This window comes from Trachurus japonicus, chromosome 22 (assembly GCF_045865225.1).
Source record: "Trachurus japonicus isolate A0001 chromosome 22, Traja_1.0".
Lineage (NCBI taxonomy): Eukaryota > Metazoa > Chordata > Actinopteri > Carangiformes > Carangidae > Trachurus > Trachurus japonicus.
In genome coordinates, this window is record NC_140928.1 from 1756624 (window position 1) to 1775202 (window position 18579).

Sequence of the window (18579 nt, forward strand, 5' to 3'; positions counted from 1 at the left end):
AGACACACACACACACACACACACACTGGTCGATCTGATAGAGGGAGAATGTGATCTTCTCTTTCTTTCATCCTCATCCCAGTCCAGTCCTCCCCCCTCCTCCCCCCGTCCATATTCACAACAACAGGATCTTTGTTGGTCGTTTGAAACTCCAGATGCTGAGAAACATGCAGAGTGTGTGAGAGAGAGAAAGTGTGTGTGTGTGTGTGTGTGTGCGTGTGTGTGTGTGTGTGAGAGAGAGAGAGAGTGTGTGTGTGTGTGGGGTCAAATGACTACATGAGTGAAGAGTCCATAAAAAAATTTCACTGTGTCACCTTCGACATCGTCAGTGTGAAACTGAGTCGATGGTTCATGTGAGTTAAACTACTAACACACACACACACACACACACACACACACACACACACACACACACACACACACACACACACACACACACACACACACACACACACACACACACACACACACACACACACACACACACACACACACACACACAGTTAATAATAATAACTGGATAATAATTAACAAATGAACCAGAGCAACAGAAACAGATGAATAAATAAACCAAATTATCTGTTTTTTAAGGTGGACTGGAGATTTTTCAGTCAGAAACATACCGCCTTAAAGGGATAATTCAACATTTTGTCAAATTGGCCCATTGCCATAATCCCTATAGTCATAGCAGTAGGTTCGTTACCTTTAATTGTCGGTGCAAGCTATTTTTAGAACGGCGGAGCAGAGCCGTGAGCTGCTCAGAGCTACGCTACGGAGGCTCATTATGGGATTTCTTGGTTTCCCTCATCATCAAACTCATCAAATACACAATCCAACAACTCCACAACGCTCTGGTGGACAAGTTGTGAGCTGCACATTCACCACACTATGAGATAATAACACAACGTTACCACACAGAGTTGTTTTAGAGGGAAATACAGAGACTGATGATGAAAAACTGTCCCTGAAGGCAACGCGCATCAGCGGTTTTGCATGAATTTCCCTCTAAAACAACTCTGGCTGGTAACGTTGTGTTATTATCTCATAGCGTGGTGAATGTATTTGATTCACATGGTATTGATCAGTTATTGATCATGTTAGCTTAGCATTAGCCTTTGGCCTGGTCCCTCACTTTATTGTGTCCTCCAGAAACACAAGTTGTTTTTTATTTAACTAGCCCTAACCCGTCTAACCAGAGGAAACATTCATTATCAAGTGTTTGAACATGATGCATGTTTGATGTGACGGACTCACAGGATGAGACTTCATCTCCATCAGGTTGTCCAGGATCCGAGTGACGGGAAGGTTCTGGAAGAGAGAGGAGGGAAACCTGCTTTAACATGAGTCACACACTTTTTTTTTTCTTATTCATCCAACCACAGTTTTTGCAAATTCCCACAATTTCATCGCATAAAATTGCATAAATATTCCACATATTCTATTGCATTTTAAGAAAACGTGCCGCATAATCAAGGATTTTTGCCGGCAACAATCACAAAAAAACTCAAACGCATTTCTCTGGAAGGACTGCCTTAACCGACACAAATTCGACCACTGTCCCTTCATTGGACAAAATTTTTACATAAACACCAGAAATACACAAATATTTGTTATGAGACTTGAGAACATTACTTTTTTTTAGTTAATGTATGTTTAAAGGGACAACGAGGAGTTTTGGAAAAGTGAAGTGTTTCCACACTACATTTATGAGCCTCCGCACCGTGAAATTCTTTAACCGGCGCAAGACAGACTCATGTTTTCATTCATCAAGAATTAAAGTCAGAGGTTCAAAGTTCAAAGAGGTTCAGTTACCGTCGTAGTCCCCACCATAAACGGCAATACGGCGGCGTTATTCTCAAGAGCGTCCGCAAAACCGAAAGTAAGGAAACGCTGGTCGGCTCGCCCAGCATTTCCACCATTAATTAAAATAACAAAATAACCATAGAGACAAAACTATATATTTATCGAAAATGGGCCCATTAACAAGTGTGGGTAACGTAGATTCATCCACATTAATGTGAGACTTTTTTATAACCAAATAGAAACTCCTCATTGTCCCTTTAAATTAGGGGCAATGGCAGTGAAATTTGGAAAAATTTAGAGAAATTTCTGGAAAAATGTAATATTTCTGGAAAAAAGGTGGTTAAATTTCGAGAAAAAGCTGGTCGCCTTTCGTCTTGATTGGAGGACGACGAGCTCAGTGACGCTTTAACGGTTTAACACTTCAGCACCGAGGAGCCGGAGGAGATGAATGTGATCGATTGTAAAGGAGAAATCTTGATTCCAGCAGCAGCTTTCTGTGTGTCAGACTGGAGCCGCTGTTTTTGTTTTCAGGTTCAGGTTCAGACTGGGACTGGACTCATCTCTTCTTTCTTTCTGTCTGTCTGTCTTTTCTTTCTCTCTGTCTTTCTTTCTCTCTCAGGTTTGGTTTTTTTTCATGCAGCAGAATCTGTTTGGTTTGGATTTCAGCGTGAAAACACAGACGAGTGTAAATATCCTCCTGACAGAGGAGCGACTCGGAGCGTCTGTAACGTTCTGGCAGCGCTGCAAAGCATCATGGTCCGACCGACTCGGCTTCTATATGAAGAAAACAGACACCACCTCCCTCTGTGTGTGTGTGTGTGTGTGTGTGTTTAATGATTATAAATGACTCCATGTTGGTGCCAGTTTGACCCTGAAACACCCCGCCGTCATCATCCGTGTTGTCAGCGGCGTCGCCGTCGTCCAGGAATGAGGAGGAGTGCGCTCGGCTTCGACTCCTGTGAGAGGCAGACGGGCGGAGACTACGGCTGCTCTCAGGTGGAGAGAACGAGGACGGAGGAACGGAGCGACGACAGAGGAAGAGACGGTGAAGACAGGGTTCCTACGGCTTAAGCCAAGTTAAATTTAAGACTTTTTAAGACTTTTTTAAAGCCACTTGAAATGAAATTTAAAGCAGAAGTAAGCGATATTTTTGTGTTAATCTAAGTCTTAAATAGTTGTATCTTCCGACAGCAATCACTTCTATAGAGTGTTTGGTCTGAAACACGGGTCTGTCAGTCACTCTGCTCTGAGGGCGGGGGCTGCTAACTCCATCGGCTGACAAGAAGTTATGGTGCGTTCAAGGCAACCCGTAACTCGTGTTTTTCCGACCTGTGAAGTCGTACCAGTTCGATCTGGTACGAGTTCACGGGTCAGAAGTTACGAGTGGCCGTTATAGTGACTTTCACAGGTAAAACAGGTCGGAGAAACGCGAGTTGCGGGTTGCCTGGAACGCTACAAAGTCGTAAGTCGTGACTTGAAGCTGTAATTTACGGTTTCAAAAGCCTGCCTGGAACGCAGCATTAGCCAAAACGACCGGATCGCTTACTTCTGCTTTAAGACTTTTTAAGACTTTTTTAAAGCCACTTGAAATGAAATTTAAGACCGACTTTATATTACATAGGGTTAGGGACAATTTGACCCACTTCCAAGGTAAAGTGACTGCTACATGAACATTGGATTGTGTCTCTTTCCAGCTGTCCTTTCAAAATAAATGCATAAAAAAAAAAAAAACACTGACTCGGGAGCTGGTGACGGCCGCCACTAACTTCTCTATGTCGTAATGTTACCAATTATTTTGAGATTTGAGACTAATTACAACCATAAAATACCACTTAACATTTTTAAGACCTTTAAAAAATTGATTTAGGACATTTTAATGCCAATTAAGGCCTTGTTTTTAGATGAATGAATTCAATGCCTTTTAAGACTTTTTAAAGATCCGTAAGAACCCTGGAAGAGACGGTGGAGAAGTCAAAGGGACCGGGAGGAAAAACAACAAGACAAACGTCTAATAAATCACAGGAAAGAGGAGGAGGAGGAGGAGGAGGAGATGAAGAAGGTCTCGTCTCCAACATGGCGGCCGCTCACGAGTCCGTTAACAAAACAAAATGTTCTGGCCTCGGTTTGAGGTTAAATAATGAATGAGGTGGCGGAGAGCAGCTGTGTGCATGAAACCAGATCCTCTGATGAAACTGATGTCCTTTTTATGCTTTTATATAATACAAGAGAATAAATGTGAAGTGAACTAACACACACACACATACACACACACACAGCCCTGAAACCCTGAAAGAGCCAATCACGATCGAGCTGTGGGGGCAGGAGGAGGCGGGGCTAAGAACACCTGAGACATTAGGCTGGATTTAGCACAACTGTCAGGTTCAGGTTAACAAACATAGACAAATAAAATATGCTAAGTGCCCTAACTATTCTGAAAAGACACTACACTGTTGTATAAATGAAGAAACTACACTTTTGTTAGGAAAATATGAAAATAAGCTCCTTGTACTAACTGTTCTACCAGATGCTGTAGCTGAGTCACTGTCATGTAGTTTTCTATCTCTTCACTCTGTTCTTTCTTCTGTAGTCAGTGAATTTCCACAGTCAGTGTCTCAGACCAAATCCCGCTTCACTTAATCATATTTAAGAGTTTAGAAAGGGATAGTTCAACATTTTTGGCAAATTGGCCCATTGCCATACTCCCTATAGTCGTAGCAGTAGGTTCGTTACCTTTAATTTAATCGGTGCAAGCTATTTCTAGAACGGCGGAGCAGAGCTGTGAGCTGCTCAGAGCTACGCTACGGAGGCTCATGGGATTTCTTGGTTTCCCTCATCAAACACACAATCCAACGCTCTGGTGGACAAGTTGTGAGCTGCACATTCACCACGCTATGAGATAATAACACAACGTTACCACACAGAGTTGTTTTAGAGGGAAATACAGAGACTGTTGATGAAAAACTGTCCCTGAAGGCAACGTGCATCAGTGGTTTTGCATGAATTTCGCCGTTCTAAAAATAGCTTGCACCGACAATTAAAGGTAACGAACCTACTGCTATGACTATAGGGATTATGGCAATGGGCCAATTTGCCAAAAAATGTTGAACTATCCCTTTAAAACATGTCTGTATCTGTATCTCATCTGATAATAAAGGCTTAATGTTTCAGTTTGAGCCCGACGTGACTCCGGTTGCCCCTGACAACCAGCGTCCATCAGCTGTTTTGGCTGCAGCTGGTCTGAACTCACGTGCTGTTTGAGCACCAGGTTCTTCACTCCCTCCATGACGAACTGGGAGCCGGTGTTCATCACTCTGGAAAACAGCCTGTGGAGGAGGAGGGAGGGAGGGAGGGAGGGAGAGGGAGGGGGAGGAAACAGGGGAGGAGACACAGAGGGTGGGAGACGAAGAGGAGGAGGAGGAGGAGGAGGAGGAGGACAGGGTTAGCCTGGTAGTCTCAACACAAACCAAATGAACACTGCAAAAACTCAAAATCTTTCCAAGAATATTTGTCTTATTTCTTGTCAAAATGTCTCATTTCTAGTCAAAACTAATCTCTTTCCACTTAAAATAAGACTCATCACCTAAAAATGAACTTGTTTTTAGATCATTTTCACTTGTTTCAAACTAATTTTCACTTGAAATAAATAGAAAAATCTGCCAGTGAAAGCAAGTTTTCTGTGTCTGTAATTAGAAACTTGCTCCACTGTCAGATTTTTCTACTTATTTCAAGTGAAAATCTGCTTGAAAGAAGTAAAAAGTGTCTAAAAGAACAAGCTGCCTTTTAAATGTGATGAGTCGTAGAATGAGATTTGTTTTGACTAGAAAAAAGACAAATATTCTTGGTAAGATTTTGAGTTTTTGCAGTGTTTGAACCGATTTATTGAAATGACAGATCTGTTATAATGGTGCAAAGTCTTTACACTGCAAAACCTCAAAATCTTTCCAAGAATATTTGTCTTCTTTCTTGTCAAAATGTCTCATTTCTAGTCAAAACTAAACTCTTTCCACTTAAAATAAGACTCATCACCTAAAAATTAACTTGTTTTTAGATCATTTTCACTTGTTTCAAACACATTTTCACTTGAAATAAGTAGAAAAATCTGCCAGTGAAAGCAAGTTGTTTTGTGCTTGTAATAAGAAAGAAAAACTTGCTCCACTATCAGATTTTTCTACTTATTTCAAGTGTAAATATGTTCAGTTCAGTTTTATGCTTGAAAGAAGTAAAAAGTGTCTAAAAACAAGCTGCTTTTCATGTGATTTTACATATAATGAGATTTGTTTTGACTAGAAATAAGACAAATATTCTTGGTAAGATTTTGAGTTTTTGCAGTGATCACCTGAACCACATCTGGTTTTAAAGGAAGATTATAAAAAAACACTGCTGGGATTAAACATTATTAACATTATCATCACCAAAACTGATTTATAAACTCCTCCTGAGTTAAAATATTCATGTTGTGTTGTTCAGGAATCAATATGAACGTGTTTTCTTTGCATTATTATTATTCAAGGTCTGAAAAGACTTCATATGTTTTGTTATTTTGACCAGTTTAGTCACTTTCTGCCATAAATGCTCTAAATTACAAAACTTTTATTTAAAATTTGGGGGAAATGTTGTCAGTGGTTACTGGTTAATAGAATAAAACAAAAATGTTCATTTTCCTCAAACACACACCCTATAAATAGTAAAACCAGAGAAACTGATTGGTTTCTTGATATGTCTTGCATGTGTCCACTGGCAGATTTTTCTCCTTATTTCAAGTGAAAATCTGCTTGAAAGAAGTAAAAAGTGTCTAAAAACAAGCTGCTTTTTAATGTGATGAGTCTTATTTTAGGTAGAATGAGATTTGTTTTGACTGGAAATGACATTATGCCTAGAAATAGGCCAAATATTCTTGGTAAGATTTTGAGTTTTTGCAGTGAATAAACTAGTGAGACGTCTCGGTTGCTGCTGCTGCTCTCTGCTGCCGGGAACATGAACCGTTGTTATTACAGCAAAACACAACATGATAACAATCACTGATCCCTCTGAACAACCAAACTAAACCACAAAACCACACAAACAACAATCACCGGCTGAGCCAAAACCATCCGATCTATACGTGATAAGTGACGATCCGCCTCGGGTTCAGGTTTCTGTTACAGTCTCAAGAATTCCTCTAAAAAGTGTATTTTCTGTCCCAGTGATTTGGGGTCTGGTGTGAAAGCTCTTCATCTGGACTTCCCTCGGCATCGCTGCCTCATGAAGTAGACGTATAATAGCTCTGTTAGGATCAGTGGTGGACAGTAATGGAGTAAATTTACTTGAGTACTGTACTTAAAGGGATAGTATAATTTTTTTTAAAGTGGGGTTGTATGATCTCCAAATAGCCCCTAAGTACTTTAATTGCAGTAGAAGACTCTCTGCACTCCTCCCGTTAGCAACGCCAGCCCATAATAGCCCTGCCCAGAGATTTACAACATACAGTGTTGTGAACAGACCCAAAGAAACGGCCTATTTTCACGGCCTAAAAGAGGTTTTACCTGAAAAAAAATACACAGTTCCATTGTTCACTATAATATAATTTTTTCCAGCCCTTCAAAGTGCAGGAAAAACACAGTTTTTATTTGGACCTAACCAACTCACGTATCCCTCCGCCCAGGGTTAGCGCCGCCGATCAGCAGTTGGTTCGGTCCAAATAAAAACTGTGTTTTTCCTGCACTTTGAAGGGCTGGAAAAAATTATATTATAGCGAACAATGGAACTGTGTATTTTTTTTCAGGTAAAACCTCTTTTAGGCCGCGAAAATAGGCCGTTTCTTTGGGTCTGTTTACAACACTGTATGTTGTAAATCTGTGGGCAGGGCTATTATGGGCTGGCGTTGCTAACGGGAGAAACTATTTGGAGGAGCTATTTGGAGATCATACAACCCCACTTTAAAAAAATGCTACTATCCCTTTAAGTACATATCCAGAGATCCACAGATTTGTACTTTACTTGAGTATTAGATTTCTTTGGTACTTATTACTCTTACTTGAATACATTTCCAAGACAAATACTCGAGTTAATTTCTAGGAAGGCTGAAAAGTACTGGTTACTTTCAGGTCTGCTCTTTTCTTTTTCTTTCTTTTTCTAAAATACTATTGGACAAAACGTTAAAACGACAATTGCTGTCCTCTTATGATCCCACTCATTTTATTTGTTTTTCTAGGTGTTTCTGCAGCTTTATATTATAACATTGTGGTTCTAAAAGCAGCACATCAGTGCAGCTGCTTTCAAAGAGTTCATTCTCACAAACAAGAGTTAAAAGCTCCTTAAATTCATTTAGAAACAATTAGAGTCATTCATTGATGTGAAGAATAAGACATTTACTCTGACTCTTACTTTTACGCTCTGACTCACCGGACTTCTTATTTCTGACAAATGAGAAGTTGTGGTATTTTTTTTTTTTAAAGGTATAGTACAGGGGTACTCAAATACATTTTTCGAAGGGCCAGAATTTTTCTTAACAGACACCTTGGGGGCCGCACATTCAAATAGGCCTAGATTGAAATTAAATTCACCTTTTTCGTCTAATAATTTAAATATTTTTTATTTTACTTGTAAGCACATAATTTTTATTTATACACTTCATGGTGTTTTGTATGATATAAAATGAAAAATCTTGACATTGTCATATCGTCATTTACATATCATGCTGGAGCTTTACACTGCTGACTTGTATCCTCAGACATGCCCTGTGATTTTCAGCTTAAATATGAAAGGAGGCTGACCATCACAGGACGTCTGACTCTGTTCTGAGGATACAAGTCATTGGTCCTGAAATGTGTGTTTCTCTTCTATAACACACATTCTACATCTCGGAGGCGACGTCTTTCCACACATGGGCTTCCTTCACCTTTCAAACGAGACAGAGCTCAGAGGGAAACAGTAGGAGAGACACAGGCCGAGGGAACCGGGACACAACACCGGGGGAGAAGCAGGTCGTGCAGCTGTGCGCCGCGGACGTGCACGAAAAAACAATTGCGTCTCATCAAATGCGCGCGGCTACGGCTTTTGAGTTGTGCGCGTGCATGACTGGCGGCTACATTGAATGGGTTTGAGCGCGCGCAAAAGACGCTTCATCTGAACGGCCCCCCATGCATGATGCACACACAGTTGAACCAAGACGGCGGTGAAAATCACCCACGGTCTCTGCAGACAGGCAGGGAAAACCCTGCAGTCCAGCCCGCTCCCCAAACACTCGCGCATGGTGATTTGGGTTCGTCAGCGTTTCTGTATCCCAGTGCAGCGCCTCACAGGCACACACAAACGCTCCGCACGTGTTTCCATGTCCCAGCGCTTTGACTTACAGGCGCACGGAGCCCGAGAAATACAGTATACAGTAATATGTAAACTAGTAGAACTCAGTCGCGGGCCTGATTGGAAGGTTCGGCGGGCCGGATGCGGCCCGCGGGCCGCCTATTGAGTACCGCTGGTATAGTATCATAGTATAGTGTTTTTTCATTTATTGCCTCTTGCCCACAGTTTGAGCCGCCGCGGGCAAAGCTGACGGTTGTTTTATGAGGACAAAATGTCGTTATTTCCACACAACGCAGAGTCCCAGAAGAAGCACAAATCTCAGGTTCAGAGATTGTTGAATAAAATGAGACGTGGAGCAGGTTCAGCTCTTAAATCACGGCTGTCGCTCTGAGCAACCGCAGATCGTCTGGACCGGGAGAGTTTTAATGGTGATACGTCTATATGTGATGATTAAAGAGCTTTTAAAAACCACTTTCATGACCACTTGTCATTCATTATAATTATTATTATTATTACTACAAAAACTCACCCCATTGGTTTCACTCCACTGTTGCCGTAGTTGGCCGGGGTGGCGGCCATCTTAGTGAACGCCCTGGAAAAAAGATCAGAAGTGAAACAAAATGAGACAAAAGGAAATGATTAAAGCTCCATACAGTATAAAGGTAGATGTTTGTGTTAAAGCTCCATACAGTATAAAGGTAGATGTTTGTGTTAAAGCTCCATACAGTATAAAGGTAGATGTTTGTGTATAAAGGTAGATGTTTGTATTAAAGCTCCATACGGTATAAAGGTAGATGTTTGTGTTAAAGCTCCATACAGTATAAAGGTAGATGTTTGTGTTAAAGCTCCATACAGTATAAAGGTAGATGTTTGTGTTAAAGCTCCATACAGTATAAAGGTAGATGTTTGTGTTAAAGCTCCATACAGTATAAAGGTAGATGTCCATGTGTAGTGTGATTATAAAGCAGCTCTAGGTTCTATATTAATACTGTGAAAGTATCAAAGCCTCAGTCCACAGAGAAATGCACACAGCCTGGATTCAGAAACTGAGCCTTAAAACCAGCCGTCAGGACTTCCTGTCACTTTGTGATGTCACACCTAAGCCCCGCCCCCTCACCACCTGGACCCAACATCCATCCAACAACAACTTTGCAGGATTTTGAGTTTCTCTGAGGGTTTTATTCTGAAATCTGCCCTATTTCTATTGGATCAGTCAGAATACAGTCAGCCAATCAGACGAGAGGATCAGAGCCTCCTTCTCTCTTCTGATTGGCCGATTCCAAAACTGTGTGAAAGTTGATAAAAACAACCCACAGACTTACTTCCACTGTTTGATGTAGTTTAGAGGTGAGAGGTCACAGCCGGCGTCCAGTAGAGCCTTCTTATACTGCTCCAAGTCAGACTGCAACACACAAACACACAGACAACCACCGTTAATGTTTGTACTTGAACTGTAACAAAACAGTTTCCTGCTGCTTGTGTTGCTGCTCTCTGTCTCCCCCTACAGTTGTGGAGTGTAATTCCCTTTTATAGCACTGTTGCAAATACAAGTCACAAATGAGCAGGGGGGCGTTGGGCCAATGAGAGGAGACGCTCTCCCCGTAACAGCCAATCGGAGGACAGAGTGATTATAAAACCAGTATTTTAAGGTAATAGAGTAAGAGTATAGTTGGTGTTATTTATTTTGTAAAAGTAATATTAGTTAATAGGGTTGTGTCAAAAAAATCGATTCACATAAGAATCGCAATTATCATTTAATACGATTCAGATTCGGTATAAAATGTCCCAAAATCGATTAAAAAAATTAAAAAATTGAAACAAATCTGCTGGCTGTCGGTCTCCATTTCCTTAGAATTTAAAAGACAGCTTTTAACTGCACTATTTTTTTTAATAAAGAGGCACTTTTAATTTTGTTACTTAAGCAATATGTGATATTGCTTTTATGCAACAGTTTCAACAATTCCATCTAAGCATGGATACATGTTTAAAACTCAATAAATGTGAAAAAGACACTTCAGTCATTCTGTCTTGCAAAGCAGACTGGAGTAGATCATGAGGATCCTCTAACACCGACAGACTGAAGCAGAAATCATTAGGAATCAAATCGTTTTGAATCGAAAATCCGATTTTGAATCGAATCGTAGCCCCAAAAATCTGAATCAGAATTAAATCGTGAGATAGTAAAAGATTCCCACTCCTATTAGTTAAAGCAGAAGTAAGCGATCCGGTCGTTTTGGCTAATGCTGCGTTCCAGGCAGGCTTTTGAAACCGTAAATTACAGCTTCAAGTCACAACTTACAACTTTGTAGCGTTCCAGGCAACCCGCAACTCGTGTTTCTCCGACCTGTTTTACCTGTGAAAGTCACTATAACGGCCACTCGTAACTTCTGACCCGTGAACTCGTACCAGATCGAACTGGTACGACTTCACAGGTCGGAAAAACACGAGTTACGAGTTGCCTTGAACGCACCATAACGTCTTGTCAGCTGACGGAGTTAGCAGTCCCCGCCCTCGTCCCTACGTCACCACATTCAGGCGCATCCCTTGGCTGCACACACAGAGAGGACTGCCCCTTTATGCCGTTCTCTCTCCTCATTGGATAAAGGTTGTAGGATACAAGGAAAGTTTTCTCCTGGGCTCAGAGCAGAGCAGAGTGACTGACAGACCCGTGTTTCAGACCAAACACTCTATAGAAGTGATTGCTGTCGGAAGATACAACTATTTAAGACTTATATTAACACAAAAATATTGCTTACTTCTGCTTTAAACTACTTCTACGGCAGGTTCAACTCTTACTGAGAATCTGCCTTATTCTTACAGATATCTAAACCTCCTGAGCGGTCGGAGCGAGTCAAAGGGATTTCAGTAACGACAGCGCTGACAGTTTGCTGCTGCTGCTGCACAGCCTCGGAGCGCCGCCGAAGAAAGACGACTCCAGGAAACGTTCCAGTTTATGAGCGGCACGCCGAAAACATTCCACTGAAACCCTTCGCTCTTTCCCACCGGCAAGCAAGCGAGCGAGCGATTTCAAGTGACGTAGTGTGTATCATCGTCTGCTCTGCACACGGTTTCCTCCTCAATAAGCTCCTGACGGGTCGGCGGCTCAGCGGGAGCAGCCGAGGGATTACACAACCGCTGAGCCATGTGAGAGAGAGTGTGTGGTTTGTTTTTGAAGAACTGAAATCCCAGCACATCAGTCAGAGTCAGAGAGAGTCGAGTCGAGCAGCAGATAGACAGAAGGAGAAAAGGGTGAGGGAGAGGACTGAGAGAGGGGGGAAAGAAGGGGGAGGAGGAGGAGAGGGGATCAAAGCAGAAAGAGACAAAAAGAAACAGACAGGAGGCCAAGAGCTGGTCACAGAGGGAGAGATGACAGGAAGAGAGGCAGCAGCAGCAGCAGCAGCAGTTGAGTGCTGATGGAGGCCGAGGGGGGTAAATCCTGGGGCGATCCATCCCTCAGGTGGATGGGAGATGAAAAGAGGGATGAAAGAAAGAGTGCGGCTCATTCTTTGGCAGAAGTGCAGAGCTGCCACATTATCTGCCAACAGAGAGAGGAAGGATTCGGCTCTCTCGGCATCGGCCTCGGTCTCAGAATCGCAACGCCGACGGCTCGCAGCTTCAGCGGCCGTGTTCATCAGAGAAGACGTCTGAACAGGGCCGGCCCTAGGATTTTGGTGGCCCCCCTAAACAAGATTTTTGTTTGTGGCCCTGCACTCTAAGTGCAAACACCAAATCACTGGTTAAAACTGAATACAGACGTGTTTATGCCCTCTGAGGTTTGAGTTCCATTTTCTAGACTTTTAAATATTTTCTTCAATTGATCTTTTTAAGATACTTGCACTGCAAAAACTCAAAATCCTACCAAGAATATTTGTCTTATTTCTAGTCAAAATGTCATTTCTAGTCAAAATAAATCTAATTATACTTAAAATAAGACTCATCACATTAAATAGTAGCTTGTTTTTAGACACTTTTTACTTCTTTCAAGCAAATTTTCCACTTTAAATAAGTAGAAAAATCTGATAGTGGAGCAAGTTTTTCTTTCTTGTTACAAGCACAAAAAACTTGCTTTCACTGGCAGATTTTTCTACTTATTTCAAGTGAAAATTAGTTTGAAACAAATGAGAATTATCTCAAAACAAGTTCATTTTTAGGGGATGAGTCTTATTTTATGTGGATATAGATTAGTCTTGACTAAAATTGAGACATTTTGACAAGAAATGAGACAAATATTCTTGGAAAGATTTTGAGTTTTTGCAGTGTGCAAATGTAACAATACTTGTTTTATGTCTAAATATTAGAACCTCTGCTGTAAGCACACTGAGGCCAGTTTGTCCTAGAACACTGTAGAAAGAAATAATTTAGGCCAAATGCTGGAAATTTGAGGTCTGTTTTTGAAAAAAATTCAAATCCCTTGTGAAAACACACCTTCAGTCATGAGAATGAACTGTTTTGGTGCTTGAAATAGGATATGAATACAGCAATAGATAAGTGTAGAAAACAAGTCTAAAATGAAATTTTGTAAGATTGCTTTTTGAGCACAAATGTTGTCATTCTGCCGTTCTATTTTCACCAAATGTCTCAAATGTGAGATAAAAGAAGCTGAATATTGACTTCACATTACATATAAAGCTCATAGCTGCACGTGCAGACCTCAGGATGTTTAAATGACTTGATGAACCCCGGTACCTTTCTGATCATGTGGCCCCCCACCTAACGGCTGTGGCCCTAAACAACCACATAGAGTGAAATGCCAGGGGTCGGCCCTGCGTTTGAAACTCGATTGGATGTTTTCTAGCTCCGTCATCATGACTCAGCAGCTTGGTAACGACTGTTAGCCAACACTGCAGTCTCAAAATACTGGTCCAGGTGCATGAGGCAGAGATAATATAAATCAAATGAATGGAGCCTTTAATAGGGATACTTCACCCAAAATCAATACTCCACCAATCATCTACTCACCGTCGTGGCCAAGGAAGGTTCTGGAGAACTTTCAGAGTCATCGGCTAGCAACGGGGTTTCATATACTAATGGCGGCAGATAGAGTTCACTTTTTAATGGTCCAAAACTCACACTATGAAACATCCAGATAGCTCCATGCTGCTCATCCGTACTGACTCATGTGTCCTGAAGCCAAGAAATGGAAAACATTAATGTGATCTCTGTTTTTATCCTTGTTGTAGCAGCAGCTCCCAGTGGCTGTGAGATTTTCTTCCGTGTTTACATCAAACATCCAATGGTTTACAACGATGAACGAACATCTCGCAGCAAAACGTTTCCATGTCCTGGCTTCAGGACACTTGGGTCAGTACAGACGAGCAGTATGGAGGTATCTGGATGTTTCATAGTGTGTGTTTTGGATCATTCAAAAGTGAACTCTATCCACCACCATTATATGAAAACCCGTTGCCAGCCGGACCCCCCCTGGAACTCCTAAAGAGTTTTATTGACTCTAAAAGTTCTCCAAACCCTTCCTTGGCATGACGGTGATGATTGGCAATTGGTGAATTAGCGACTTTGTACCCTGGTGTTTAAATGTAGTGCCAAGGAGGTTCTCAGCTCTCTGGTAAGGGGGTTGAGTACTGTCCAAAGGTTCAGGAGCATTGGGGGGTTTGGTCTGCAGGGCTGAACGTCTCTGATTGGCTGAGCATTCATCATGTGTAAAAGCAGCTACAAGCTACATTGTTTGGCTTTGAGATGGTTGAAGATGGAGCAGAGGATGATACTCGAAACAAAAAAGGTGTTTGCCAAAAATATTTTACAAGGTTGAGTCAGCTCAACCTTCAACCCCAACACGACACTGTTGCAGGAGAAGGTAAAAAACAAAACAAAACGCTGTCTTCTTCCCGCCACCATCTAATGGACTGGAGGTGTAGAGCAAGTCATCGCCCTGATTTGCAGAAGCTTAGGAAGGTTAGGAAGGCTGGGAAGTACCTGGAGCTAAATGTTTAGGTAGGCAACAGGTAGCAAACACCGATTTAGGGGTCAAAGTGGCCGGAATTCTCCTTTAAGGTCCTTTTTGGTCAAAACACGGTTAATAAAGTGTCAACTAAAAGCTCAGTTGCACTTAAACCCAACTAACTTTGCTTTGTTCTGTAGGTTTATGTCTAAATCACAGAGCTGCCGTTGGCTTCAACTGGCTCTGAGTGAATAACAGGAACCTCTTCACCGCTAGATGTTGGACTGTGTGATAAAAAAACATGAAGACTTGCTGGTGTTCGGCACCAAAAAGCTCCACGACATTGATTGATCCCTGACTGAATGATTGAACAGTCTGCTCAAAGGATTTCTGCAGATGCACAAGCAGCAGCTGGAGGTGCGGACCGGTTTACCTTGGACTGACTGGTGAGGTGAAGTTCTGGGTAATTTCTACTAGGGCGTAGAGAAACTGAGCGAGTCAAACACTTGGTGGAGTTCAGAGGAAACCTGTGGAGCTCTTTGTGGAAACATCATCTGAAGACTGAACTCTTTGTGTGTTCGTTCGTTTCGAAAAATCTCAAACTAATAACAATCGCAGTCCCTGTCGTTTCAGAATGGATGAGGATCACTTTCTGCCAAACTAAACCTGATGCAGCTGTGTTCACTTCGCTGTGACTCTGACCAGGTCTCTGTTTCCTGAGAGGAACTTTGGCTCCGTCGCTCTTTGTTCGATCACTGGCTCATAACAAAAAACACGGCCGCGACGGAGCCAAGAAGATGCTTCTCATAAAGAGCTGCTCCTGAACGCGGCTATTGATCCCGACGAAGTGGTTTTTGATGACGCAAGGACTTGAACTTACTTCAGACCTTCAGATCCAGATGTGAAGAAGACCTGGATGGTCGCGTGTCACCTGAGACATCAAGTCAACTTCTGTTTGGTCGAATCCAAAAAACGTAAGAATCGACTTTTTGTGTTTGCATTTCAAACGACTTTGTTAGCTTGGGCTGGATCTATAGTTTTTAAAATCAAACGTAATACAATTCCTGTTTTAGTTTTAGTTATTTCAGTTCAAACTGAGTAAATCTAATTTTCCGTTTTGTTTATTTTTTAAATGCTTTGCTGTTGTAGAGACATTTTTTCCCTCTAAACACAACTTGTATCATATTGAAGTTATGTTTGTTCCTTGTAGTAACATAGAAACTAAACAACGCAGGAATGTGACTCGCCCGTGTGTGTTCCCGCCCTTCGACCCCGACGGTGGCGGTGTTCGAGGTCCGTGCGGCTCCATCGCTTCACAGTGCAGAAGAATAGCAGCATTGTCGTGGTGTGGTTTTAATTTCCACCGTCCTCATCCGCCACTTTTCTTTCCGTGTCCCAGTTTTGTTCCTTGAGGGAAATGGTGAACTGCAGGAAGATCACAGAGAGTTCCAGATTCCCCAGAGACACGGCTTTCTTCTTTCTTCTTCTTCCTCTTCTTCAGTCTGAGGTTTCACCACAAACCCTCACGTCACCATCTCACCACTGAATAATCTCTGCTCTCACACAGGTTCTCACAAAGACCATAAACACTCAATAAACTCATTATTCCTTCTTCTACCTCTCCTGCAGCACCGCACCGACCATTTCAAAAACTCTTTGTTATGTTGTTGCACATGCCAAATTGTGATTATTATCGTGATTAATGACCGAAAACGGGTTCTGATGCACAATGATTGCGAGTAAAAGTGATAAAAACAATTAAAAACCAGTCGGAAAATCCAGAAAAGAGAAAAACTCAAGGTGCAAAATTGGAAAATACCAAAGTTAGAGTCCAAATTGATTGGCAAACGGCGATTCTGATATGTGCTGAAGCCTGAAACTTTACCACAATGGTCCTTTAAAAGAAATTAAACATTTGTTCATACAAAGAGAAGAGATGTACTATCAGGAGACAGTAAGTCTGCCCTACAAAGGCAAAGTGCAGTATCTGTAAAAATGCCAAACTGAGAAAAACAGCTTTTTGTGTTTTTCATTGTCAGGTTTAAGCATCAAATTATGAATAACTACCAAGTCTATAATTGATTAGATAAAGGTGGACTGAATTAAATGTATTTTGTAGTTTGTCTTTCTGACCAATTTTGACCGTTTTATATCATATTTTGTGATCAATCTTGACAGTTTTATGGCAGATACTGCACTTTTGCCTCGGTTTTGGTGCAGATACTGCACTTTGGCTTGGTATTAGCTACAGATACGGCACTTTGCCTTGGTTTTACTATTATAGGATGTAGGGAGTACAGTTACTCTTTGCAGATACTGCACTTTGCCTTGGTTTCACAGTGCTTTTTTGGATGGACAGGAAAATAAAAAGCCCAATAACTCTGGAAATATTAGCAGTACCAATATCAAATTCTACCAGAGTGAAGAAAATATGCCACACCTTTGATTGGTCAAAAAATAAAAGAACTGAAAAAATGCAGATACTGCACTTTACCTTTGTAGGGCAGAATTCTTCTTATAAAGGTCACTGCTGACCCTTGATTATGTGAAAAGTCTCTAACAACTTGCCATTGCTTTGGAAAAACCCCACTGTATCTAAACTGAACTCAAACCTCCTCTGGCCCCTGAACGCCTCCCTGTCTGCTCGCCACGGGCTGATCTCAGGTCAGCGGTGTTGGGTTCTGTGTTCTCGTTGTGTGTGTCCAGGTGAGGAAGTCCAGGACTGAGCGTTCAGACCGAGGTGGTGACAGACAGCTTCTGGTGAAAGCCGGCGCGGTTGAGTCACTCTTGGTCGTTTGTCTCCGTTTGCGTCGCCCCGAGTCAAACGCCACGACGATGATGACACCTCCAACAGTCCAACCTGTCCTCATCCATCACCACCGCGGTTTGGAGACGCTCAGGTTTTGGGGATTTGTTTTGGCGATTACAAAAAAAAAAAAAAAAAAGTTTTCTAAAGTGAAAACACGTTTTGTGACATGAAAAATATTTGGACTCGGGCGGCGAGGTGCCAGTTTCAGACGGAGCCAGAGGTGACTCATGGATATTATTAGTTACACTTATTTTGTGGTGAGAGGAGTCGCTGACAATAAACAGCCAGTCCCGAGTCCTGACACGTGGGAACAGCTTCTTCCACCTCATCACCTCTGCAGCTTCAGGCTGTCCAGATGTTGGAGCAGGTGGCTGCTGCTGAGGCCACGACATCCTCCCAACCGTCTTATCAGCGTCTTATCCATCACACAGCAGACCACGCCAGATAAAGAGTAGGAGTTCTGGCACTGACTCAGGGTCTGTTCTGTCTGATCTTAACTTAACTTAAATGTGCTCTGTGTTGTGTTTTGTGTTGTCATGTGACCTGAGTCTCACCTCTGAAGGCGCCAGCTGAGCCGTGATGTAGTAGATCAGGAACAGCCTCATTTTGTCTTCTGGGGTCCCGGCTGAGGAAAACATTCACACACACACTTTAGTTCATACACCTGAACAAGGCCACTTCATTGGGTACACCTGTTGAACTGAACATCTGGCGGGCCAATCACAGGGCAGCGTATTGACAAAGTCCAAACTGAGAGACTTTGAACGTGGCCTGGTTCACAAACTGCTGA

The 18579-nt window shown here is 42.0% G+C and overlaps 1 protein-coding gene across 1 annotated transcript in view; it reads right to left on the reverse strand.

The window, feature by feature from the left end:
* scfd1 (sec1 family domain containing 1) overlaps positions 1–18579 on the reverse strand; it is a 45386-nt gene that overhangs the window by 5536 nt on the left and 21271 nt on the right. Inside the window, exons 16-20 of the mRNA XM_085767673.1 lie at positions 18344–18414; positions 10407–10486; positions 9614–9676; positions 5051–5126; positions 1255–1308 (exon numbers count right to left, since the gene is read on the reverse strand). Coding sequence (XP_085623799.1) covers positions 1255–1308; positions 5051–5126; positions 9614–9676; positions 10407–10486; positions 18344–18414 — 344 coding nt within the window. The remainder of the gene's footprint in view (positions 1–1254; positions 1309–5050; positions 5127–9613; positions 9677–10406; positions 10487–18343; positions 18415–18579) is intronic.